Below are 27,992 nucleotides of genomic sequence, written 5' to 3' on the forward strand. Positions count from 1 at the left end.
TCCCAGTATAGCTTCCTGGGTGAGCTGCCAAATACAAGTCTGGGTATAAGACTACTGTATCAAGAAGACATTTCTAATAGAACACTCAATATAAATCAAATGCCCATCCAACCTATACTTATCATAGCAGAACCTTTCTCCATCTCTTGTCCCACGGCCTGGCAGAATATCTAGGTCTAATCACTCTTTGGCAACTAAGCTAGGTTTATGAAGATAAAGCAGACAAAAATCACTCTTACAATCTCAACCTAATCTTGTGCATCCAACCTCTTCCACTATCTGCACTTCCCCATTTGATTCTATGATGCAGAACACGATTCATCACTGGCTGCTCAAACGGCTGGTGAGGAGTCTAGGCGATAACTAGTGACCACCATGGTTGAAACATCTTTTGGACACCTAATAAAGACTTGTACATCCAGTATCTTCCAACAAATCCCCCTCAAAAGTTCATTCTATGGCACAGAACATGATTCATCGCTTGCTGCTCCAATGGCTGGCGAAGAGTAAAGGAGATGATTAGAGACTTTCTTGACAAAAAAATTACTTTTTTTGAAATTTAACCAGACTTGAACATCCAGTCTTTTGAAGAACACGATCTCACATGCATTTTATGACACGGAACAGGATTCATCGCTGGCTGCTCCAACAGCTGGTGAAGAGTCTACAAGATAACTAGTGACCACTGTGTCCCAAATCCTTTTTAGACAACCAATGAAGACTTGAACATCCAGTCTTTTTTAAGAATACGATCTCACAAAGTGCATGTTATGACACAGAACAGGATTCATAGCTGGCTGCTCCAAGAGCTAGTGAAGAGTCTAGGAGATAAGCAGTGACCACTGTGGCAAAAGTATCTTTTAGACAACCAATGAAGTCTTGAACATCCAGTCTTTTTTAAGAATACAATCTCACTGAGTGCATATTATGACACGGAACAGGATTCATAGCTGGTTGCTCCAACGGCTGGTGAAGAGTCTAGGAGATGGCTAAAGATTTTCATGACAAAAGATACTTTTAGACAACCAATGAAGTCTTGAACATCCAGTCTTTTTCAAGAATACAATCTCACAAAGTGCATGTCATGACAGAGAACATGATTCATCGCTGGCTGCTCCAACGGCTGGTCTAGGAAATAACTAGAGACTTTCCTGATGAAGGATACTTTCAAAAATCTAGCCAGACTTGAACATCCAGTCTTTTTTAAGAATACGATGTAACAAAGTGCATGTTATGACACGGAACAGGATTCATCGCAGGCTGCTCCAACAGCTGGTGAAGAGTCTAGGAGATGACTGGTGACTACCCTGGCCAGGTAGTTGGAAGTGCTCGTCTTGCCAGAGAGAGGCAGGTTGTAGAATGGTGTCAGGTCATCTGGGTCGTGGTTCGATCCTTTCATGTTGTCTTCTCTGTACATGCCAAATGCTTCATGGATGTACTGTAAAGTGAAAATGCACATGACACAGTGTTGGAGATTATGACCTTCACATTTAAAAGCATTATTGGAATCATAGACAATGTAAACATAAATGGATCCTTGATCTAAATCCTTGACAGAATATTCATACCTAAACCTTAACCTAATCTAAAAACCAAAATTAAGCCCCAACCCTAACCCCTTCATCTTTGACGAAACAAAGTCTGAAGCAATTATCGCCAGAGCATATATCAGACGACCCAGATGCTACTTACATGTATGAAATCTATAGCCAACATGCATGACTGATCATCTAACTTATTGAACATTTTAGATTTTTTTTTAAAAATAGAGAAGTTGAGATTACACTCTTAACCCTATGTTAACTGGGGGGGGGGGGGGTCAATTTGACCCCCCCCCCCCTGTAGAAATTTCGCGACTACTCCGAAACCGCGGCAGATATAAAATTTTCCTTTCATAACTTTTTACTTTAGAGTCTTACGCATCTTTTAAAACAATTTTTTCGAAAATCGGACCTACGGTTACAAGGTCAAGTGATCTTTTGTCTTTGCATGTCAGCCCGAAAATCGCTCATTTTCGTGATTTGTGTACAAAACATATATAAAAGTCATTTTTCCTAAAAATAGATAAAACATTGGTTATTCAGTCTTGTTTGAAGTTTAGATGTTTGTTTTGGGGTCAAAATAGTTGAATTGTAGTTATAAATGAAATAAAACAACAAAAACAATTAAATACATAAGTTAAAAAACAATGAAATACATAAGATATTATAAAAACAAGAGATAACATAAGGAATAACCTGGCTCTTCCAATTTTTTGTGTTGTATTATTATTCCAAATGGTCTAATAAATATATGTAGTGAAAAAAGAATACGTAAACATGAATAATCTATGATTTATGGGCAGAAATGTGAATTTGATGACCTTATTTGCATAAGTTACCATAAATATGCAAATGAGTGAATTTTTCAAAAATTTGAAATTACCGTAGTATTCTATACACTTCACTTGACATGCATGCAAATTTTTGCGGCGATCGGCGGTGAAACGGCCTGAAATAGCCCAGTTAAAATAGGGTTAAATCATCTCCCCCCCCTCCTCTCTCTCTCTTCTTTTTCAGAGCTCAAGTACTTGTACAGCATCTTACTTGGGGAATATAAGTACAGAAATACTTGGAACGCTCTCCCAGTATCACTAAAAAAACAACTTAAAACTTGTCTTTTTGATAAGTGTTACCATTGATTATAAATTACACTTTGTAAAGCGTATTGTGAGGGCCTACGGTCCAGAAATGCACTACAGAAGAACTTATCATTATTATTTACATATGCCACTCCTGAGCAAAATTTTTAAAATCTGAGCTACAAAATACTTAGTATGCATACTTAATCTAACAGTAATGAGACTGTCATTTCTGTTTAATTAAAGCAGATTATTTTCTTGAGGTAATGACTTACAGCATCCATGTTGACTGTGTGTTGAAACTGCAGCTCTCGATTTCTCTCCAGGATGGTCGCAACCACCGACAAGAGCTAGAGAAATGAAACATCCATGAAGATTAATGAAATGGACTTGTGTGATTATGTTATGAATTTGTTCACATGAAAGTAGCAGTATTTAAAATGGTACAGCTCGTGTGTACTGGTGAAGAAGTAAATAAAAGGCAAACTCACAATGAAGAGAGAACTGCTGCTGTCTTGTACATGTTACATACAGTTAACAATTACATTATTCATACCCTTACCAAGTTTTGTAATTTTTTAAGTATTTTAAAAAGGGATTTGTCCCCATCTATATTTCTTAAGAATGTGACATATAAAAGCTTACATCTAAAAACATTCAACAAAGGCCCTACTTCAACCAGTCGACCTTTCATTCTTGAGTTACGAGGAAAAGAAAAAATTCCCCCTACATTGTCTGGATGGTTCTTGCCCTAGGTAAATGTGGGTGATTGTCCAAGAGGATGATTGCCTTGATGGAAGTTGTTCCTGACTCGAAGAACACTTTAAACTCATTTAGATCCAATTCAATATCATCTTGTAATATAATCGGCACAGAGCTCAAAGATAGCCAGAGAATAGCATATGAGCACAACTACCCCCTCTGCCGGATTATTACCCTTTAGCAACTACAACTTAAGACATCTATGCTCTGAGTAATTACCTTATACAGTCAAACCTGCTTTAGTGACCATCTGTCTACAACAAGCACATTTGTTGTTTCCCTTGAAAATGGTTTCTCATTGAATCATGTACTAAAGGAACCTGTCTACAAAAGCCACTTTTTGTGTTTCCCTTGGGCGGTCGCTATAGACAGGTTTGACTGTATGTTTGAAAACAAGTAAAGTGATCCTACCTCCACCATGAGCTGGCGATACTCTGGATGAGAGATGCGTCCAAACATCTCCTCTATGCGGAGGGCAAAGTTCAGGTCAGTCTGGGTCATGTCAGACAGTGTGGGCTGCTGGGGCAGGTAGTAGTTAGCGATGCTCAAACCTGATGGAGTTCGACCCAAGATGTTCCACACTAAGTTCATGAAAAATATATTTTTTTACAAGAATGTAAGAACCTCTGGTAGAAATGTCTAAAAGAAAGACCTGAACATATTCCACATCATACTCATAAAAGCATTTAAAATGCTCGAGGAAATTCAAGAATCAACTGGGTAGGAAATCTTTGAAGAATGACTTGAAGGGCTTCTCCCCTAGATGAAGAAATCAAGACACTAATTAAAGAAGGTCATGTGGGATGGAGTTCTCAAGAAAGTAATATTCAGGTAAGTGTGGTATTAGAGATAGGATTCAGGAGGCATATTGGTTCATATTTGTGCCCCATGTACACGATTACCATGAAAAGTATTATTTTCCTTGAATTTGGTCAAATCGACTCTCTAGTGAGCTTTCAATTATATACCCCTCCTTCTGCATCTCCGGGTTCATGCATCTATTCAGGCTCCAAGTTATGACCCATTCCTGTTTTAAAAGCAAACAACACATATATATGTTGATCCAGGACTATTCTTGGTGTCCATAAAGCCAATCCTACTCACTGAAAAGATTCAGAGACATCATTATTAAAAGATTATACCATCCAACTTGAATGCTCTAACCTCAAGAATTTCATGTATCACCTTTATTTTACCCATCCAAACTAGATCTACTTACTAAAAAAAAACACCCATAAGGCATATTAACTCTTATCCTGCCATAATGAATACAGCCTAATGCCACAGGGCTAATCCCCATTGTGCCAAGCCTCAAATCCCCTGTGCCAAGTTAATATTGAGATTATCGGATTAACACGATGGTACTATCAATAGCGCGTGCGAAACACTAGGCACAGTGCAATGAGCATGAACAATAACTGGTATTACGAATGCGAGCATGCATGCACAAAGCAGAGAAGTGGTAGCTCGCTCGCATGCATGCACAAAGCAGATAAGCAGTAGCTCGCTCGCATGAATGACGCAACCAATCGATAGCGTGCTCGCGTGTACAAAGCACTATAACGCTAGCGTACAAGCAGCCTTAAGGCAGGATATGAGTTAAGTGAATAAAAAAGACTGCTATAAGAGCTTACCCTTGTCATAGAAGCGTACCGGGGTCCTGTTGAGGGCACCACTGAACTGACGTCTCTGGAGCCAGGTACGGTCTGTGAGGGTCGTCATCTTGATCTCCAGGACATGGCACATCAGATCCTTGAGTCTCGATGGACACAGGCTGTGAATCGGCTGCAAAATTCAAAAGTGGAGATGTAAAATCACTTAATAATTAAGTCTATCAGCATTGTCCAGGATATCTTACATTTCACATAATCCTCTTTGGTATGTGTTCTTAACTTTAAAAAAAGCTGCATGCGCTAAGCCTCACAACAAACAAATGAATGAAACAGGGACAAATAAGTTTTTTTTAAAAATACAACTATGGTCTTAAACAAAGACAGCTTGAAATAATTTTTTTGTTAACTTGGATATTAAGACTTTGAAGAGCAAGATAAATGTCAACAACTTGCACTGTAACAATCAAGTTTGTGTATACAATGGTACAGCAAGTCGAAGAATACAAGGAACAATAGAGTCAAAGATAAACTGCTTGAGACAGCTAAGTTTCGGACTTACCACTGTCTCTTTCCATGTGATCTCTAGTTCAGACTTCATCGCATGTAACAACCATCTGAAAAATGAATGGAAAGAAATGAAATATTTTACTGCTGATGACCATAAAAGGATTGATACAGTGATTTACCTAACACGTAAACAATTTCAAGCAAATTATATAACATGGCATTCAAGAGAAATACATTAGTCCTGTAAAATGAAGACATACAGGTAATTTCTAATATATATAAAACATTATTTAAGAAAAATGTACACGTATACAAGTATTTCTTTCTCTTGTAAGCTTTTCCTTAATTTTCTACGACAAATGCCCTACAATGCTTAAAGAAAGGAAATTTCAACCTGAAGATAGAGCGATTGTTTAACTGGAGATGATGTACTTTCACATAACCTTACAAAGGCTCTTTAATTTTTGGAGTCCTAAAGTATTTTGTGGACAATGCATCATCATGAACATGTACATTTTTAGTCTTTTCATGTGTATAAGCTGGGAAATAAGAAAAGAAAGAAAATTGAAAATAGGAAGAGGATGAAAATTCATAACAAAGAAAAGAAAATGGAAATGAAGAGTGACAGGAATAATATGAAATTGAACCAATGGAATAAAGAGAAATAGAATGAAACAGGAAATAAAAAGAATGAAGCAGACACTGAATGACAGACTGATATTCTCTGCTGTGTCTGCTGCATTGTCTTATCTTGAGTTGGGAAAAAAGGAAGAAAATTGAAAATATGAAGAGGATGAAAATTTCAATTAAAAAAGAGGAAAATGAAAATGAAGAGTAACAGGATTAATATGAAATTGAACCAATGGAATAAAGAGAAATAGAATTCAACAAGAAATCAAAAGAATAAAGCAACTAGATGGAATTTTGACTGCGCGCAGTCGAAAATGATGCCTCCGCCATAGAGCAATTTAAACAAGTTTGAAGTTTAAATCTCCAGTGGTTCTTGAGATATCATGATAACAATCTCAATGTATGGAATTTCATAAGTTGACCTCTGTGACCCTTGACCTTTGACCTACATGCTCCAAAATCTAATCAGATTGTCTTCCTATGGTGATACACACTATCATTAAGTTTGAAGTTTAAATCTCCAGTGGTTCTTGAGATATTATGATAACAATCTCAATGTATGGAATTTCATAAGTTGACCTCTGTGACCCTTGACCTTTGACCTACGTGCTCCAAAATCTAATCAGATCGTCTTCCTATGGTGATACATACTATCCTTAAGTTTGAAGTTTTTACATCTCCAGTGGTTCTTGAGATATCATGATAACAATCTCAATGTATGGAATTTCATAAGTTGACCTCTGTGACCCTTGACCTTTGACCTACGTGCTCCAAAATCTAATCAGATCGTCTTCCTATGGTGATACATACTATCCTTAAGTTTGAAGTTTAAATCTCCAGTGGTTCTTGAGATATCATGATAACAATCTCAATGTATGGAATTTCATAAGTTGACCTCTGTGACCCTTGACCTTTGACATACGTGCTCCAAAATCTAATCAGATTGTCTTCCTATGGTGATACACACTATCACTAAGTTTGAAGTTTAAATCTCCAGTGGTTCTTGAGATATCATGATAACAATCTCAATGTATGGAATTTCATAAGTTGACCTCTGTGACCCTTGACCTTTGACATACGTGCTCCAAAATCTAATTAGATCGTCTTCCTATGGTGATACATACTATCCTTAAGTTTGAAGTTTAAATCTCAAATGGTTCTTGAGATATCGCGCTAACAAACTCAATACAAGGAATTTCATAAGTTGACCTCTGTGACCTGTGACCTTTGACCTACATACTCCAAAATCTAATCAGATCGTCTTCCTATGGTGATAAATACTATTCCCGAGTCTTAAGTTTAAATCTTAAATGGTTCTTGAGATATTGTAATAACGGTCAAACGGGACTGACGTACGGACGGACGGACGGTACGACGTACGGACGGACAACCCGAAAACATGATGCCTCCGGCACCACCTTCGGTGGCGGAGGCATAAAAGTGAATTACAGACTGATATTCTTTTATCTTGATTTGAGAAATTTTTTTAAAAATTTTTGAACATATGAAGACGATGAAAATTTGTAAAAGAAGAAAAAGAAACTGGAAACAAAGAGTAACAGGAAAGATATGAAATACATCAAATGTATTACAAAAGGAAATACAAAAGAATGAAGCAAAACACTGAATGGCAGAGTGACATTCTCTTACCCTACTCTTATCTTGAGTACACTCCGGAAGAGATCCTTCCTGGTTGAGATGAGCTTGCCTAGAGCGATGATCATCTCCTGCTGCATGACGGCCTCTCGGACGCTGTAGCGCTGGCATCGCTCAAAGATGATGGTCTTGATCTCGCTCGGGTTGATAGGGCGGCTGATCAGCTCCTCCTCATGGCCAAACACACCAACCGTGATCTTAGGGTGGCAATGAATGCATTTATTTATTGATTTTTATTTTTTAACATTTAAAATGGAGACTCTCCCCAGGGTTCTCAAAGAAAGTTGAGAACCGAATTCCATGACCCAATTTTTTCTCCCTTTTCCACAACCAGGGGGTTGTTTCATAAAGCTTTTCGTAAAGTTACGCATGACTTTACGAACGTCTTGAATATGAAATGCCAGATAGAATGCCCAAAGTTTTTCCTGATGTTTTCACAAAGTGTGACTATACTTCCAATAACCTCAATTAAATTATGTCAAAAATATACTTTTAAAAATATACTATACTATTAAAAATGTTTGTTACAATAAGAATGTTAATCTACATCTGCACAGTTCAACTTTAGTTGATGCAGTTCAAAAATGATTGAGCATCCCATTTGGCTTTTCATACATAAGTCATTCGTAAAGTCATGCGTAACTTTACTAACGGCTTTATGAAACACCCCCCTGATATGTATGATATTGGTATGGGTTGCAGAATCGAAGCTGCGTACAAATACAATGCAGTGATATACATTATTTCATGTATGTGATGGGGTTGTGAAAGGGACAAGCATGAGGAAGCAGAGCCAACAAGAAGCAAGGGAAACGCTCTCGGCGGTCTCGCCTGCATTACGCAATTCGATATGATGAAAAATTGAGGTTGGGACATTATTTATAGGCAGGGTGGCCCATTAGCAGGCCCCAAAATTGAAATCCTCTGTACATAATCAGCATTTTGAAGTGAATATTTACAAAGAATCATCCGAAAAATTATTTACTATTATTTCTACCAAGATTGGTAACTTTCATGAAATATGAACACAAAAAAAAAAATATGAATTCTCATATTAAGTTGTGAAAACATAATCCAAGTCTACTGACCTTTGACCTTGTGCCCTGGAATTTGTGTCATATGATTTGTGATACTTGATAACCCTTGGGTACAAGTTTCATGGAATTTGAACAATCAATTTTGAAAATATGCTAAAAATTCAAAATCTTGATGTTGATGCCACAACAAAGTCTAAGTTTCTTGACCTAAAATGACCTTTGACCTTAACTTAGTTACCTGAAATACTACTCACATGATTGGGAAGACTTGATTACCCTATAGTCCAAGTTTCATTGACTAAGAACTTAAACTTTCAAAATTATATCAAAAATTCAAAAACTTAACCTTAGGTTTTCGATGATGATGCCACAACAAAGTCCAAGTCTGTTGACCGGAAATGACCTTTGACCTTGACTCTGTGACCTGAAATTCTACTCACATGATTGGGAAGACTTGATTACCCTATAGTCCAAGTTTCATTGACTAAGAACTTAAACTTTCAAAATTATATAAAAAATTAAAAAACTTAACCTTAGGTTTTCGATGATGATGCCACAACATAGTCCAAGTCTGTTGACCGGAAATGACCTTTGACCTTGACTCTGTGACCTGAAATTCTACTCACATGATTGGGGATACTTGATAATCCTATAGTCCAAGTTTCATTGACTAAGAACTTATACTTTCAAAATTATATCAAAAATTCAAAAACTTAACCTTAGGTTAAGTTTTTGATGTTGACGCCGCCGCTGTACCGGAAAAGCGGCGCCTATGTCTCACTTTTTTTGCTATGCAGGCGAGAGAAAAAGCATATATTTTGTTGTCTTTATCAGGGGTGATAGTGAGCTCTAAAAAAAAGGGGGGGGGGGTTTCCTCAACCACACCCCTTTAAAAAAAAAAGGGGGATTCAGGAAGAAAAAAATGGCATCCAAAAAGATTCCCCCCCTTTTGAGTAAGAAAATTGGGAAAATAGGGAAAATAGGGAAAATAGGGAAAATAAGGGAAAAGTCAGGAAAATCGGGAAGAAATAAAGAAGAAGAAAAATCGAGAAAAAAAGGAAGAAAAAAATCAGGAAAAAAAGAAGAAAAAATAAATAAAATCAGGGGGAAAAAAAAAGAGTAAAATCAGGAAATTATCAGGCCTGTTTTATAGAATGTGCACAACGATACTCCACAAACAAGACATTATGATTGACTGCATGTACTCACGAATTTGCCATTGGCGAGCATGGAGGTGACGGATGGAGCGAGACTGTCCACCACTTTCCTCATGATGCTAGCGCAGTATCTCACGGTGGACCAGTCCTTCAGGATACGAGCCTTCTGGTATAGGATGGACATCCTCTCATCAACACTCGCTGCAGCATGCAGAGAAAGATAGGGATGGAGATATAGAGATGATGGGGAATAAAGTAAAGAGAGAACAAGGAAATGACAGAGAAAGAGACAGGGGGGAGAAAGAGAAGGAAAAAGACAAGTAAGATACAGAAATGGAAAGAAAAAAAAAGAGGTAGTGGACAGGAGAAAGAAAAAAAGTTGAATTTGAATTAGAAGAAGAGGAAGAGAGAGAGAGAGAGAGAGAGGAACTCCATACACTATTTTTCTGTTCTGGTGTTGCTGCATTGCCCAATGTTAATTTCATCACCAACTCCATGCAAACAACAAACAAACAAACAAAACACAAAACAAAACATGCCAGCTGTATCTTCCTCCAAACTCTCTCTCTGTCTCTCCCTCCCTCCCTCCCTCACTTCCACCCGCCCCCTCCCTCCCTCCCTCCCTCCCTCCCTCCCTCCCTCCCTCCTTCCCTCCCTCACTCCCTCCAGCCCCCTCCGAGTCTTCATCTACCCTTCTCTCACCATTCCCCTACCTCTATCAAAGACAAAGTCAGGTCATTCTTTCTCCACCTCTCTCTCTCTCTCTCATCCTGGTTCTAACGTGTTGGTCTACTCTCTAGCTCTTGTTCATTTTATCTCTAACTCCAACAAACTAATGCAAAACATGTTTCTTCCTCTCTCACTTAACTTGTCTTGCCATCTCTTTCCCATATCCCCTTAATCTTCCTCTCTCTCTCTCTCTCTCCCTCTCTCTCTCTCTCTCTCTCTCTCTCTCTCTCCCTCTCTCTTTCTCTCTCTTTCTCCATCTTCCTTAACTCATGACTATACCTACCTCCATCAAAGACAAAGTTCAGTCCTTCCCTCTCCAGTAACACCCCAAGTATCTCAGCCTGGTTCTGTAACATTGATCTGCTCTCTAGCTCCTGTACCACCTCCCATGTAGATCGGGTCTCCAACTCCTACACAAAGAAATACCACCAAAATCATCAATCATCAACCCTAAATGTTTCTCAAACATAACACACCATCATGACATATCAAAGGTTCAGTAACACAAAGACGTAGCTCCATATTTTGCCAAAAAGAGCATTTGATATCAAAACGTTCAGAAAAATATGGGCTTTTCAGGAAACACAAAGACTTAACTCCACCCAGCACCCCATTGAAGTCAATGGCTAGTGAAACATAGACTTAACTCCTTAAGGCCCAAGTGCTCAGTGACACATAAACCACTTTTTCTCAAAATGGAGTTACGTCTTTGTGTCACTGACCCCTCGAAATAAACCTATAGGAATTCTACAATTTGTAATTCCCATTATCTTTTTATAATTTCTTTTAGCATAAAGTTAAATGTCTTTCATGACATCAACCGTATGAATAACCATTGATGAGGTAAGCTTTTCCACATGAAGTCTGGAGGTTTCTTCAATACAACAAGGCTTGTGCCAGGCAGAATAAGTAATCAACCAGACATTGACACTCAGAGCAGTCTGAAGAAGCCTGGCGACTTTCAAATTTTCAAAAGATTTTTTTTTCTCATGCAAAACATAGTACAATGAATAAGTATATTACAAAAAAATATGCAATGAAACAACAAATATCATAGAAATAGCATGAGAAAAGAGGAACTAACTAGAAGCAGAGCTTGTTGAAGTGTTAGTTCCTCAGATACTGTTTTACAATATAACTTTAAAGCAGACATTTGTTGAAAATCATAAATATGGCCAATGATGTATCACTAGAAACCAGGAAGCTTACAGATGACAAGCATAACATTTTGAGGTCAACTGCAAATCAGGCATTAATAAAGTAACACAAATAAAAGCTCCTCTCAGGAACCGGATACCACGACCTCTTCGTGAGAAAATTCCTAAAATTAAACAAACAAAATGAAGTATAGTTAGAATTCTATTTAATAATAAGAAGTAAAAGTCTAAGATGTTAGCATATCCCAATTGTGATGATATGTCCTGTAAGATTTGTTAGATTTTTGTAAATATGAATTTAAATTTCATTTGCCCCCGGTTGTATCATCAGGTGATTATATCATATTTCTTCCTCAGAATCAACTACTACACAAGACACCACGATGTCCGCGACGGAATCCACCACCTCACGTCCTACCACGATTCAAAATTAAAATGAGGTACTAAGCCCTTATAAAATAGACCCCGACACTCTGAAATTCTCATATTTTCAGACCTCTCACCTTGATATTGAGAGGGACCTCTTCTTTCTGCACAAGAGAAGTGTATGAAGCCGCTTTTTTGAGAGCCTTAAAGGGTAGATGGTCTACGTTGAGTTCCTCTAAGGGTTTGAACAGCATGTTGGCAGCACTACAATGAAAACCAAACAATAATCAATTTAAAGGGAATGTCCACCCTCATAATTAGCCGGTATTAATAAAAGCAGAAAGTGAAAGTTAGGGCAATATCCGATTAAAAGTAGTAAAGTTATTAGTTTTTAAAGTTGTCATCAGTGAAACATAAGTTGGCAACACCGTGACGTATCTTGCAAGGTCCTCTCCGATTTGCTCTTTACAGAAATTTCATAAACTTACACTTTCTTAGTTATTGGTGGCAGCATAGCTTTGTTTCATACAGTTACAGAGGTTATATAGAAACATATTTGAAATAATTGGAGTGCATGTATAACTGAACATTTTCTTTTGAAATCTGAAAATTGATATTTCTATAAAAAAAAATTAGTACAGAGCAAATGGGAGGGAACCTTGAAGGAACGGTCACAGAGTAAAAAATATGACTTTGATTGATCAGAATTTCAAGTATTGTAGTTCTTTCATTAATAACAGGTTAATGGGATAATTTGTCACTAGGTCCCCAGGGAAGAAACATCCATAGATTTGAATACCAGTATTTTAATAAACCGGTCTATTGGCAGAGTGGCTTGACACCAGGGGGGTGTTTCACAAAGATCCTAAGATGAACTTAACTCTAAGTTGGACTTAAACATTATGGAGAGCCATTTGTAGCCTTAAAATAAAATATATTCAACAGCAAAATTTCAGGTATTTTAGACTTTTCATAAATTCCACATCAAGAACATGACATTTCCTTGATAATAGAAAATATGATTGACTTGAATCAACATTTTATGCCTTTTTAAATAACTTTTACAAAATATCTTTAAAGATGCTAACAGCTTTCCATAATTGTTAAGTCTAACTTAGAGATAAGTTCAACTTAGTATCTTTGTGAAACACCCCCCTGGTGTGTAGCCAACATAACTTTCCAATTCACCCTTCATAACTTCTTACCTTCCTTCTGGCATCTGGAAGTCGAGATGTTCCAACGATGAGGAGGCTATCAGGGTCTGTAGTCTGTCCACCTTCACTCGGATTCCGTTGCAGGAACCTCGCTTGAAGGAGGCAAGCATCTCCAGCATGGCGTTACCTTCAGAGCCCCTGGAAGGAGAAAAGAATTAGAACATTGAAAGAGTATGCCTTATGCTGCTTTCTGCTGCTGTGGCAATTTACAAGAAGAAGGCATGATTTAAGTAGCAAAGGCAAAATTCCAAATAACAATGATCAAAAAACAGAAAAGTAATCCACTAAAGCTTGACCTAAGATCAGGATGTAAAAAAAACACAATTGCAAAATAATCTTAAAATGATGGGGGTAAATTTGCTTCTTACTGTAATTAACGGTGTATAAACCGCACCTTTTTGCCGCCGAAAAAAATTCAAAGTCGGTGGTGCGGTTTATTTATATATATATATATATATATATATATATTTTTTTTTTAAGTTTCTGATTTATGCCCCTCCACCTGGCGCTATGCCTGGCAATGGCTCCCAGCTCAGTAATCGGTGTGTTGACTCACCACTAGGAAACAACACTCAAATTTGTCTGTCATCTTGGTTTGAAAGTAATCTTTCTGATAGATCTCAATGTGTAGTTTATAATAATAATTCCTACACACGGTGTACCACAAGGTTCTATCCTAGGTCCTCTACTGTTTTTTAATTTACATTAATGATCTTACACATTCAGCTGCACTTCGTAGTTAAATGAAAGGCCTTCCCGCGTGGGTTTTTTTTAACACGGACCTGGCTTGCTGCCGACAGTTTTTTTTTTTTTTAGGGCGAAAAAGAGGGGTGCGATTAATACACGAGGGTGGTTTATACAACGTTAACTACAGTACAGCTTATCGGGGGGAAAAACGTGAATGCACGTCAGGCAGAGGAAAATAGAAATTATTTGCACAGGCATGGTCATATATAGGGGATTGGGTGAAGGTTTCCCAGCCATTGTTGTGGCAATGAAGATTCTAGGCCCTTTTTCAGCCACCAGGAGCCATTCTAAGTGGCCCTAGAATGGCAATTATGAAATAAAAGGTAAGTAAAGTAGATAAGATCATGTATAAAGGACAGCTTGTAAACAGCTGACAATACACACTACACAGGAGGTACTTTTTAAATTCTGATCAAGATATTTTAACTTGGAAGGATGAATGAATATGTCAGAGTATATTGTACATTTTCCATTCAAAGGGTTTGTTTTACTCACATAAAATGCTCTTCTCTGATAACAAGACAGAGAGTAGGTCTTCCAGCATAGTTCCAGCTCTTCCTCACGAATGCAACCAGGCTCTGAGGTAACAAAACAAAAAGTCAAATGGTAGCAAAATTGAACTTTGATAATATCTACAGGAATTAATTTGTTGTAGGAATTCTGATTAAATTGCAGTAGCATTATGTACATGTGCCCACTCTGAAGAATCTGAAACTGACAATGTCCGATATTCTAAACAAATACCAATGAGAAGATTGTAAGCCTTATAATAACTTAATCAATAACCAAAACATATTTTGCTCTTGATATAAGGGGTTCCATGATGCTCTTTACGAACTTCAAAATATGAGCTTTACATATTACTTCTACAAGGAGATATTGGAATGAAGCACACGGAACCCAAGTCGGACTTGGGTTCCGCTAGCACTACATTTCAATAACTTGGGTATTAAAATACAAATCATCTTTGTTTTTCTTCCTCTTGAGTACTGGTGCAATCACACAAATTGTTGCTTGATTATTCAACCTCATTGAAGAGGCTGATTAGATAATAATCAGTTTTTGTAAATTCCCTGAACCCTAACAAGTTTAAAGATAAAGACCAGTTATGGTCACGTGATTGCATTGTGAAAGAAACGTTGTGGAATCGATCAGAAAAGGTTGATCATCTAGCATATAAGTATTGGTGTGTACTGTAAGGTTCTGGAATCATCAAAATGATAAGAAATTTGGCCCAGTCTTCGTAAAGTTACAAGCACTGTACACAGAAAGATGTATATGGGACTACGAAAACGTGCGCGACACATGCATTTATCTCTCACACACCAATAGATAAACTAATTTACCAAATATATCAATTAGTAGGCGGTTTCCAGGCAAAATTATTATCATCATGTATTAGTCAAAACATACTCTTTCACATGATTGGTAATAAGAGCTTCCATTTCATTTTTTGAAATTGGGGCATTTCCAATACTGGTCTTTACCTTTAAAACATAAAACTAGCTAATACAACATAGTTTTATACCTTGATGTCATCCACAAGAAAGTTGATGTCCTGATACATATAGAAATCCATCAGGTCAAACTGTAGAGGGTAGCAGATAACCGTCCTGCCGAGAAGACGATAGATCTTGGATGTGCCAATGATTCCGATTGGTCTGTTGGGCCTCCCTGTCAGTCCTAGCTTCTTGTTTTGACCGAGGAAGGCAAGAGCCTGCAAAGAAAGAGAACAATTTTTAAGAGAGAGTTTTGGAAGCCAAAAATTGACATCTAAAGACTTACATGAATAAGCCAGGCAGAGTGGTCTTGTGGATAATAGATCGCTTTTCAATGTAGAGATAATGGGTTTGTTTCCCATCTACTCCTTTTTTTCTATTACTCAATTATTATCAGCGCAAAGAGACATGCAATTATGCGCTATACAAAAACGTTTAATTATTACTAGTATTATTAAAGATAAACTCCAGCTCTGGTAAAAAAAAAAAAAAATTAATTCTCACAGAATCAAACAAAAATTACACTGAATGTTCAAGATTACAAATAAATGACATGTGCCAAACAATTTTGGAAGAAAATGTATACTGGCTGAGTAATGAGCATAGAAAGACAAGGAAATCAAGGTAGTACTAGCCCCGACACCATGTGTGTTGTCCCATATATAGTTTTCTGTGTACAGTGCTAGTTACTTTACCAAGACTCGGCCAAATTTATTATGATTTTGATGACTCCAGAACCTTGCAGTGCACACCAATACCTACATGCTATATGATCAACTGTTTCTGATCCATTCCACACCTTTTCTTTCACAATGCAATCGTATTACCAGTACTCAAGTTTATCATTAAGCCAGTTCATATTCTGAATAAATTATGATAAATGATGAATACATTGAAACAACAACAAACAAAACAAAACACAACACAACACAAGATGGCCCGAATCCACAAAAGGAGGTTTAAATTCAACCCACGGTTTAAATCTTCTTTTACATAACCCATGGTCTAAAATTAGCGCCAAATAAGCGCGTCACAGTCAGAGGTCCAATATTAGACACACGCAAGGCAAGGTACGCTTAATTTTAGACCATGGGTTATGTAAATTAGGGTTTAAACCATGGGTTAAGTTAAACCTCCTTTTGGAATTTGGGCCTATGTGGTGATTGATCCACTTCAATTGTCTTTTACTTTCATAATACCTTGATGAGTTCAGAAGGTGACCAGATCTCGATCGGCTCAATCTGAGTTGGAGTCTGAGACTGGATACCGTACGTTGCCAGCGTAGTCTGAAGACGAGTACTCTCTGCTATGAACACCATCTGAACAGTCATGTCCTTTGTAATCATCTGGAAAGAAATAATAGCACAGAGAGATCTTTGTCATCCTAGGTTCTTGCAATAGAATTACATCTTTAGAGAAACTAATTGAATTCTGAAATGTTCATAATGCAGTAGATAGGTAGTTTGGACTACCTGAACTCATGAACAAATGAAGCTGGTTATCTCTAGTAACCTTGTACAACAGACAGCTATACCAGGGTGACTCTCTTCAATAACATGTGACACCATCACCCAACTATGTGCAATTAAGGTTTGAATTTGAAATGACACGTACACCAAACAGTATTAATTAGCGAAGAAGAATGGTCAGTCCCAAAATAAACCATACAAGAATATTTTAGGAAAGAAATCGACCCCATAGTCCATATCCAGATGTTCTTTACTATTTCTTCTTTCTTTTGCTTGTTTTGTTTTGATAAATAGCATGATCGTGATATAGTTTGTTGTAATAATATACTTTTCAAGTACCAGTACCAAGGAGGAGGGTGGATGGGGGTGCAAAACAGACGTGAAAAATAGCATGTAAGGTGAAAAGTTTTCACAAAACCTACGGCTTCTTGTCATTGTATAGTTCTTCTCAAATGATATATTGTATACGTTGTTTATCCCTTTACTCTTCTCCAGCTGACTGAGCTTTTTATAGTTAATTATATTATGACGCGCTCAGGGTGCGCCCATTCATCAAGCCCATGTGGCTTTTACGGATGCACCTTTTTCCATCCTATACTCTTAGTAGATTTAATCATGTCTTCTTTTTCTTTTCTTTTTTTCCTTTTTTTAATAATTTTTTTGTATTTCAATGTATTTTTCTTTGCCTATGTATTACAACAATGTATAATGTCATTTTTACTGTGATTGGAATCAAATAAAGTTCAATTTAAATTTCAATTTTTCTGTAACTTTTCGAATGTAATTTCTTCTGATCATACCTCAAAGGCTGAGTGCCTGGTGTTGTGTCTGTATCGTTTGCAGAGAGACGAACCGAGATAGCGTCCCTCTGGGTCTAACTCACTCATCTTGACCAACCCGTCCTCTGAAAGCAACAATAAAATAAAAAAAGGAAGTTGAAAATAAATAGGTGAAACATCTCTTAAAGTGTGACAGAATTGTGATGGATTACAGGTAAATTGATGTATTGAATGTCAATAAAATATCCAACACCTCGCCCCCCCCCCTCGAAAAAATAAAAATAAATAAATGATTACAGTAAAGACTTAAATTATGTAGGTCTACATAACTGTCATATTCAATCAAGTTTGTGATATTTGTCAAGAAAAACAAAAGCATGGTGAGGTCTCACATTGTGGGTCCCTCCCCAACCCTCATTCAGTCATGGGGATGATGAGGGTACCAACAAGGAAATCCTCCTCCCCCCTCCCAACACAAAGACTCTTGCCCTATCCCCTCTCTATTTCTCTCCCTCTCCTCTAGTCCCCTCCATCTTCACCTCTCCCTCTCCTTCTTAATTTGTGCACTTACTCAGTAGACAGGACAGGATGTACATAGACTGTCCCCATAGGAAGACGTTGTTCCCTTCTCCCTCTGTACTAGCTATCCTAAGTTGACTTCCAGGTTGGTGTTTCTCTCCCTCTATCGATCCTTTGGGTATGTAATAGTACTTTGGCACAATCATTCCTTTAAAAGAAAAATATCAAATGTAGTCAGTTCAATATAGGGTTTGATCCCCCCCCCCCAAAAAAAAAAAAAAAAAAAAAATTGGACCAACAGGTTTTTCAACTGTTTCCTGTATAGTGTTTGACTGTTAGGAACAACATACTAAAAATCTAAGAAAATCGGACCCCTGAAAAGTGTTTATTTTAAAAATGACATCAAAGATGGTAGCCAATACCTTATAGCCATAAATTATGATATATCCATCTTAGAGGTGTGATTTTTGTGTCTACACCTGGGTTTTTGGGGTCGAAGAATCCATTCATACCACTTTCAACTGCCACCTTTTTTTTGTTTATGGACCAGCCTGAAGACGCATTAAACAATTTCTTTAGAACAAAGCAGATATGCAACAGAATATGAAGGAGAAGAACAAATTAAAGTTCATCACTCACCATATTTCGTTTGCTTGAGAAGTGGTTTGAGAAGGTTGTAATATTCATCGACTTGGTCGGTCTTGTTCTTGGCTAAGCCATCCAACATCATGAAGATGAAGAACAAGGGCCATTCCGACTCTATCATGTCATACAACTGGAGTGAAAACACAGAAAAGTTCCATGAACAACAATAAAAATATGAATGACCAAAAGGCAATTATGGGAATGCTGTCCTGTATATGGCATACTTTAAACATTTTGTCTTATCTCAGAATTTTGGCAGATATAAACAAATATGGGTGTTTTAGGTCAGTTCAGGGAGTACCAAGAAGGGCTGTTTTGATCTGCTTACTTGTAAAGTGCTCAGTCAAACATAGCTAAGGAATACCAGTTGGGGGTACTCAATGAGTTAAGAAGAAAAAAGAGAGTCCCAATAACGGTTGGAGCACCATACATTCTCTAAAATACGAAGCTTGAAACTCAATGATATCTACAAGATGTCTGAAAAGCCCTAATCAGATCGTTCTGTGAAATACCGGTAGATGTACAGTGAAACCTGTCTATAAAGACCAACAAGGGAGATCAGAAAAGAGGTCTTTATAGGCCGGCATTCTTTATGTACAGGTTCCTTTAATACATGCATCAATTGAAATCACTATTCAAAGGAGACGAGCCACTCCCGCCACCTATCCTCTCCAACCGGTGCTATAGTTCTCCTTAGAACTATAAGCTAAGAAAGATAACCAACAGTCTTTTTCAAGACTTCACCAACAGTCCTTTTCAGGACTACACACACTCAAGAAAGAAAGATGATCGAGAGTCCTTTTCAGGACTTCCCAATCGTCCCCCTCTCTCTCACATGGTGCAACCGCAAGCCTACTGTATGAAATATGTAGTCTTTATAGACAGGTGTTTTTTCTATACAGGTGGTCACTATAGCAGGTTTGACTGTACCTTTACTTCGGTGGGTTTGTAGTATTTCCTATTCTTGTCTTCCAGCACCGTGCCGTACCCATCCCTGAGGAACCTCTTGAAGCCGTGCTTCCCTCGCAGCTTGCGCTTGATCTTATCAAGGGTGACTTCAGCAAGGCATTCATCATCCAGAGCAAACGCTGGAAAGCTGACGGTTGCGATGAGAGCGGCATCTGTGTTCTAGAGAAGCCAATCAAAATAGAATAAGTATGTTTTTTATGTTTCTGTTCCTTTGTTCTTGTTTCTCTTTCTCCTGTCTGTTTGTGTTTTAGAGGTAGGCTTTCATATAAGGAATCCCTCCTTTCTGCCTATCCCAAATGCTCTCATAAATTGCCATTGTTATTTGTTGTCACTATCTGGTTTTTTTATCATTCCATTCTGTATTTGTTTTCATGAAGAGTGTTGAATAAACTTTGAATTGAATTGAATTGAATATTTAATCCCCTATACAAATAACAATGGATAAAATTATGTTGGCAACTCTTCAGAACTATCCTATGATGTTACTGTATACTACACTGTCATAAATTACCTGGACAACCTAACCTTGAAACTTCTCTCTCTGTGCAGGAAATTTTCAAGAAATGTCCACTTCATGAAAAAACTTTTCTCTCTTAACATAGGGCTGAGTGAATCTTTAACATGACATAAGTGTTGACTGTGACCAGACTACACAACTGCTCTCTCTCTCTCTCTAGGCAGGAGACCCACCGGAGAAGTTCCCTTTCTTGCAAATGCATCACTCCCATAACCCTCACAAATACACAGTGTTAATTATGTCAGGGCTACCCTTCTATAGAACTGCTCTATCTGGGCAGGAATTGACCTATCCCTAGCAAGCTCATCACAATTATACCTAACATGGTGTGACTACACCTGGGGGTGTTTCACAAAGATCCTAAGTCGAACTTATCTCTAAGTTGGACTTTACAATTATGGAAAGCCGTTGGCATCTTTGAAAAAATATTTGTATAAGTTATTTTAAAAGGCATAAAAAGTTGATTCAAATCATTCATATTTTCTATTAGCGAAGAGATTTCATGTTCTTGATGTGGAATTTAAGATAAATCTAAAATACTTGAATTTTTGCTTTTTAATGTATTTTATTTTAAGGCTACAAATGGCTCTCCATAAGTTTAAGTCTAACTTAGAGTTAAGTTTGACTTGGGATCTTTGTGAAACACCCCCCTGGACTTATGTTACCTTTGAACTGCTCTCTCTGGGCAGTAGACTCTCCAGAGTAGTCCTGTTCCTGGCATGCGCATCGGGATCAACATACAGGATGGACCACGAGGTGCCCTCCTTGCCAAAGAGATTGAAGCCATTGGATGCCTCCAAGGCTGCCTTAGCCATGCCAATAGAGCTGCAAGATTGAAAAATTAGAAGACGATCTTCAATCACCATCGTTTAACAACTCGTTTTCCCCATGCTTTGGCGGTGGATATTTCATTTCCTCTAATGCCTTTCTACAGGCCTCCCCGTCTAGGAGAAATTTACTTTTACTCTATAATTACTGACTGTATTATTTCATTATCGTGTAATTAAATCATTGAATCAAAGGTGACAAACAATTAAAGTAATTAAGGATCCTCGTTTTACAGCCTTATTAGTGCACCAGAGCTCTTGAGTCCAATGATTACCGAGCTTGGGATAACTTTGGCTTGAATCTAAGGAAAATGTGTATCATACTGAGGTCAAATCATCTTCATGGACGTGGTATTGAAGAGTCACACACAAACCTTGTTCTGTGGATTAAAATTTGAAAGCTCTATGCTTCTCTAGGTGGCAAATCTAAAATCATGTCCTTGATTTAACAAAATAACTAACACAAATTGAAAGGCAGGCCCTAAATCCTATCTAAAAAAACACCCAGGAAATCCATTTAATTATCCTGATACATGTACGAATACCAACTATTCAGACATCCAATTGTCAATTTATCCCATAGATGACTGCTGTAAAAGTTTGGTGACATCTCATCAAAACATATATACATTGAAATTAACACACTTTAAATTAACCCTGCGGGAGCTGTTTTTACACAAGTCTGATTGGTACCTTGCATGGAGCTCCTTCTTGCCTGTATTGTACTTGCTTCCTCTCTCCCATACCCCAAAGTCTGGAGTTCTATATGCTCTCTCCACATAGTATACAAGATTCTGGACAAAACTCACTTCATCTAGGGTATAAATTATCTGAAAAGGAAAGGGAAAGTATAAATTTATTGAAGAAATAAAGTAAATATCATTAGGCACTGTGAATAATGGTGTATTGATAACTTTAAAAATGTCTTTAGGATGCAGTTGTATCAGTTCAATTTATTTTCTATTTTTAAATCACATATTAAAAGCAGTGCCCATCATTTCACCATCCACTCATTTACTACAAAATCATGTTCCATTCTCTATTTTCTCCTCCTCCTCACTCTCTTCTATTTCATTTCACTCTTCCTTCCCCTCCTCCTCTTCCCCTCCTCCTCTTCCCCTCCTCTCTTTTCTTCTCCATAATCATCTTCCTCTTCCTCCTCCTCCTCCCCCTCCTCCCTCTCTTGCTCCTCCTCCTCCTCCTCCCCTTCAACACATCCACCTAATCTGCAGCAGTATCCTATAGAGTGGTGAAGTGTGACGTCATCAAAAAATCTATTTTTAGAATTTCTCAATTCTTTCTTCATATTCCGAAAGAACACCAAAAATAATGTCCAAATGTAGAAAACCAATTGAATATGTTAAATATTGGCTGAGTTATGACCATCCGAATGAATATATGTCCTATGGGAACTCAGTGTTATATGCTCTGGCTCCTAACCATTAGGAGCCAGAGCATATAACACTGAGTTCCTATGGGGAGTATCTTTATTCAGATGATCATATCTCAGCCAATATTTAACATATTCAATTGGTTTGCGACATTTGGACATTATTTTTGATGTTCTTTCGGAAAATGAAGAAAAAATTGAGAAATTCTAAAAATAGATTTGTATGACGTCACAGCTTCGGTACTCCATACCCTATAACCAATCACCATTATCTGTATTAGAGTGCTCTCACCAAACAATGAATACTAGTTATTTTTTTCACAATCAGTAGGAAAAATTACCGGTTTTATTAAGCTTTCACTTGCATGCTGCAAGCTTCATTTGATCTTAGCTGGCACTGTTGCTGTTGTAGTATACAACGATATTGTAGAATAGCATCGTTCTGTATAGTTGTACTGCATCATCAACAGTCCCAGCTAAGCCATTGGTTTGAAGAAGCTTGCCGCACACAAGTGAAAACTTTTAACGAAACAGGGATGATTTGTTTTCTACAGATTGTGAAGAAAAGAATTACTTCACAAAGTACATATCCAACCAGATGAACCTCTTGGGTGATTGAATACACCAAACAACATTCTCTTACCTGGAGACCAGACGAGATCATCTGAACCAGATAGAGAAGGTAGAGTGAGATAGAATCAATCTGGAGATGGTGGTAGTTGTCCGGCTGGGTGTTTCCCGTGTTGAGATCATAGCGAGAATGCAGCGCAAACTCCTCGCTCTGGACATTCTTGAATTTGTCCACCTGCAGAGAGGAAAATGCCACAGAGCACAAAATAATGTTATACTGAGGATGCTTACAAATGCAAGTATATGTATGACTGCAGATGTCTCATGAAGCAGTATAGTAGGCCTCTCATACATTTTACTGCACTTTGTTCCAGTTTGTAAGTCCTATCGCCATCATCAACTTTTCTAAAAGAAGATGAAAACAAATAATAATGAGTAAATGTACGAAGACATTGTAAGGATTTATCATCTGCTATGAACAATTGTCAGGTCTTTTTCATTCAGGTTTTTTTTTCATATTCATTAATCTCAGTTGAATAAGATGAAAACTGAAAATTAGAATGAATTGGAATTCCTAAAGAACATCACAATCAAGAGGCAGAACATGCAAAATTTATGACTTGAAAATGCCACACAGCACAAAGAAATGTTATATATAGGATGCTTACAAATGCAAGTACATGTACATGTATGACTGCAGATAAGCAGCCTGTTAAAACTAACAATGATCCTCTTTGTTGTATTCAACTCTTATTCTTATTCAATTTAAGCTCACTTGATGTCAAGTGACATGGCCTGATGTTCATGTTACACATGGTTCCAGAAATATCACAACAGCAACAGTTCCTAAAGACATTCATCATTTGCTCTGCACACAACTTCAAACCAAAATGAAAGAAGCATACATATCCAAGAATAAGGAGTGAAGTTTATGCTTCAAGCAATTTCTTGAGATATTAATGATTTGGGGCACTTGATTGATCTGTGGATTAAGTTATGCCACATTGAAATCTCTCCATCTTCAGGATACTGGGAAATGTCTTAACAAAAATCAAACACACAAACATAAATAATAGTAATAATAATAATTGTATTGTATTCTTGTAAAGTGTATAACACATTATAACATCCCTTGTGCTTTAATACAATGAGCTTTGGAAATTATTTCCCTAGCTTAAGCTCCGGCGGCCATTAGCATCACACAGTGCATTTCAAGAAATAATCCTAGCAGATACACAAATAAAAACAAAAACATAACAAACAAAACAAAATCAATAAATAAAAACAAAACATGGGGCATGATTATGTGAATTGCAAAAGTTACTTGTACTTGTGACTTACTCGGTCAGCCTGTCTCATGAAGCAGTATAGCAAGCCTCTCATACATTTTACTGCACTTTGTTCCAGTTCGTAAGTCCTCCCATCATCATCATCAACTTTCCTGAAAGAGGATAACAAATAACAATAATGAAAAAATGTTCTACGACTCCGAAAGGATTTATAATCTAATATGAACTTTTATCTGGTCTTTATCATTAAGGTTTTTTTTCTTCACATCAATTAATCTAATTAGAATAGAATGAAAATAAAACAAAAAAATTAGGCTGAATTGGAATTCCTAAAGAACATCACAATCAAGAGGCAGAACAGCTTTGTCCAGCAAAATTTATGACTTTGACTACTACAATTTTTTAACCTTTTATAAGATTCCAACCATCTCATCATCACCTTAATACATATCAAAGCTATTTCATAACTAAACTAACGTCATTGCTAAAATTTTAATTACTATTTGTTAAACACAACTTCATCCTAGCAACAATTACAAGAAGAGAAAAGATTTATGACACGGGTGGCCAACCTTTTAGAGCTCGCGGGCCACAGCTAACGATTGGGATAACTTGGCGGGCCATAGGTAGTCTTCTCCCCCCCCCCCCCCCCAAAAAAAAAAAAAAAAAAACACTCATGTAATACGTGTACACACCTGCAATTTTGCAAAAAACAAACAAGGAAACAACAAAATCAAAATCAGTGAAGAAAAAAAAAAACGGCGGGAGAAAAGGGCTGCAAGTTTCAAGACAAGTATGGCATTTCAAACATATTTCTCGATTCACAACATTAATTTGTATATGTACAAACTGAAATTAACTCGGCGAGTGATGTTCATGCCCAGGGGGATACTCAGAGTTGGCTTGGACGGGTGTGTGCCGCTCAAGCCTCGAAACCCCTACCCATTATTAGGGGTCATTTTTCTCAAAGAAAGGACCCATTTCCAGAATTTTCGGGTCTTTTGGGGGTGTTTGCATGGCAAACGCCCGAAAATTTCCAATTTTTTTCTCGAAGAAACGGACCAATTTTTAATGGAATTCTTGTTAGAAGTGGGACCCATGTTTATGGATTTCTTGTGTGACAAAGTCACCCATATGTGAATACCCCCCCCCCCTCCGGGTGTTAATGTCGTTAATGTAATGTAATGAGAGGAAATTTTAGGAGTTTTGTATCAACCACGTAGCGATTCAATATGTTGTGAAAGAGAGATAGCTGTTTGTAAATGTTTAACCCTATGTCATGGGGGCCCCATTTCATTTATGAACTATTTTTATTATCACTTCTTCAATGCTCCGCGGGCCGCACCAGAAAAGCTCGCGGGCCGCGGGTTGGCCACCCGTGATTTATGATATGATCATTCCCCTGGTTTGTTGTTGTTGTTGCTGTTGAAATATCAACGTACCTGTATGCTAGAGCTAGAGCCCAGACCGCGACGGCAGAGTAGACACTCTCTCTGACCCCTGCCTCCTTGACCTTGACATCAGTATTGACAGGAAACACACCCAAGGCAGGACTCTGATGAATCAAAATCTGTTCTTTCACTAGAATTAGAAAGGATGAAATAACGAAAATATAGACTGCATTTTTAACACTGTGAGTTTTTGGCAGTCAATTTTGTTTATCATTAGCTGAAAACGATTCACAAACGTGACACTGGACCTGATGGAGGAAAATTAGTGGTTTCTTCAGCTTTTCTAAATAATTCTGAGCTTTAGGTCACTTGAATTTTTTAGTTTTCTTTTCTTCTTTTTGTGTTGCTTTTTTTTCCTAAATAATAACTTGAGTCTAGATCTAGACCTAGTAATAAACAAAGGGAGAGGGGCCAAAAAGATAGAAAGGCCATGCATCTCTAATTTTTAAAACTGGAAAAATTATTAAACGATGCCTTTAACTATTATATATGATATGGCAAAAGAACTTAAGTTAACCTTCGATTAATAGACAGTGCACCTGCAATGCCAATGGAGATTGACGTGCAACCATTTTGTGGTAGTGCAACCAGCAACTGTACCACTGCACTGCATTGCAATACATTGAGTGATTTCAAGTTCGGTGTTGAAAGCTGGTGTTGGTGTTGTGAGAACACCAACACCAGCCACAACACCAAACTTGAAATCAGGCTGGTGTTGGGATTGACCTCAACACCAGCCCTCAACACAGACTAGCGGAATTTCCGCTAGTCTGTGTTGAGGGCTGGTGTTGAATGTCGTCTGCTGAACCGAGTATCGCGGTTGGTGTTGACGATTTACGTGTTATTTTCCCATTCACCAACACCAGCCCCTAGGGATTGGGAAATTCACGATTTCAAGTTCGGTGTTGGTGTTGGTGTTGCAGTATTACCGCAGGTAACTATGCGGACATCTGGCACGAATCTCACAATCATGCCAAGGTAAAATTCAATTGTACATTCAAAACAGCTGTAAATCCTGGGAGCTACATATGTATTTCAAGAGAAATGATATTTTATCTATTGATTTTTTAATATGACTTTACATTTGATATTCGACATGGTGTTATTTATTGGAATTTCTGAATGGATTATGCATTTATCGCAAGACTTTTCGCCTGTACTAGAGTAGGACGTCACTCGGCGTTGAGGCTGGTGTTGAGCTATCGATATTGCGCACTCACGCGCGCACATGTGATCGGTATCGTCCTTCTAAACTGACAGTCGGTATTGAAGCTCGGTTCAGCAGCCTTTCCAAGCTCTCAACACTGAACACCATACTTGAAATCACTCATTGCCCAGTGCAGTGCAGTGCCCCGTTTCTTATTTTCCCGAATTTTTTCACATTCGATCGGAAAGGCCATTGATAGTAGCTTGGTGATAATGTCAAATATCAATATCATATTTTACATAATATCACCAAGCCTTATTGATGGAACTTCTCTCTTAGAAACTGATCGTCTATGCCTAGCCTGCGCACGTAATGTAAACATCAAATTTCCAGATTTATCAGTTCAGTCCCACACGTTGAAAAATCAGATGGATAAATTTGCCCCAAACTGTTCTTAGAAAAAAGTTTATATCCTCAATCATTTGGCGTAAAATAATCTCATATTCACAGTCACACATTATAAGTATGCATATGGTCTACGATTTTACATAAAACATTAAAATAGAATACCTACCTAAACAGTAATAATAGTTCAAACTTTTGATCTGCTTCAAATAATCGTCGTCTGCTTCGGGAGCCATTTTGTCTCACTCAGAAAACACGTACAGTTTAGTCTCATCTCGCATTTCGCATGCACATTTCAAAATATAGGTTGACAAATCAGTT

At 37.6% G+C, this 27,992-nt stretch overlaps 1 protein-coding gene across 1 annotated transcript; it reads right to left on the bottom strand.

Annotated features, from left to right (window-relative positions):
* LOC592262 (phosphorylase b kinase regulatory subunit beta) lies at positions 1-27,938 on the bottom strand. Its single transcript, XM_030975730.1, has 23 exons — positions 27,841-27,938; positions 26,111-26,249; positions 24,721-24,820; positions 23,453-23,614; positions 22,113-22,249; positions 21,258-21,417; positions 20,037-20,234; positions 19,101-19,236; positions 18,514-18,669; positions 17,964-18,067; positions 16,894-17,040; positions 15,724-15,912; positions 14,691-14,773; positions 13,440-13,586; positions 12,372-12,498; positions 10,995-11,121; positions 10,035-10,183; positions 7,783-7,985; positions 5,555-5,609; positions 5,017-5,167; positions 3,794-3,963; positions 2,896-2,970; positions 1-1,438 (listed from the first exon to the last, which is right to left on the bottom strand). The coding sequence occupies exons 1-23, from the start codon at positions 27,905-27,907 to the stop codon at positions 1,232-1,234; spliced, it is 3,189 nt and encodes a 1,062-aa protein (XP_030831590.1). The 5' UTR covers positions 27,908-27,938; the 3' UTR covers positions 1-1,231.
* Between the last annotated feature and the right edge of the window lie 54 nt (positions 27,939-27,992).

The sequence above is a fragment of the Strongylocentrotus purpuratus genome, unplaced genomic scaffold (genome assembly GCF_000002235.5).
Source record: "Strongylocentrotus purpuratus isolate Spur 01 unplaced genomic scaffold, Spur_5.0 spur5_scaffold_8, whole genome shotgun sequence".
Lineage (NCBI taxonomy): Eukaryota > Metazoa > Echinodermata > Echinoidea > Camarodonta > Strongylocentrotidae > Strongylocentrotus > Strongylocentrotus purpuratus.

What these genes read in the sequence shown, in the direction of transcription:
- LOC592262 (XM_030975730.1), bottom strand. Translation starts at nt 27,907, where the DNA reads ATGGCTCCCGAAGCAGACGACGATTATTTGAAGCAGATCAAAAGTTTG. An exon ending in TCATGAGACAGGCTGACCGA is followed by an intron (nt 23,615 to 24,720) that starts GTAAGTCACAAG and finishes TCCTCTCTGCAG; the next exon opens with GTGGACAAATTCAAGAATGT. An exon ending in TTCTTGTGGATGACATCAAG is followed by an intron (nt 14,774 to 15,723) that starts GTATAAAACTAT and finishes TTGTTACCTCAG; the next exon opens with AGCCTGGTTGCATTCGTGAG.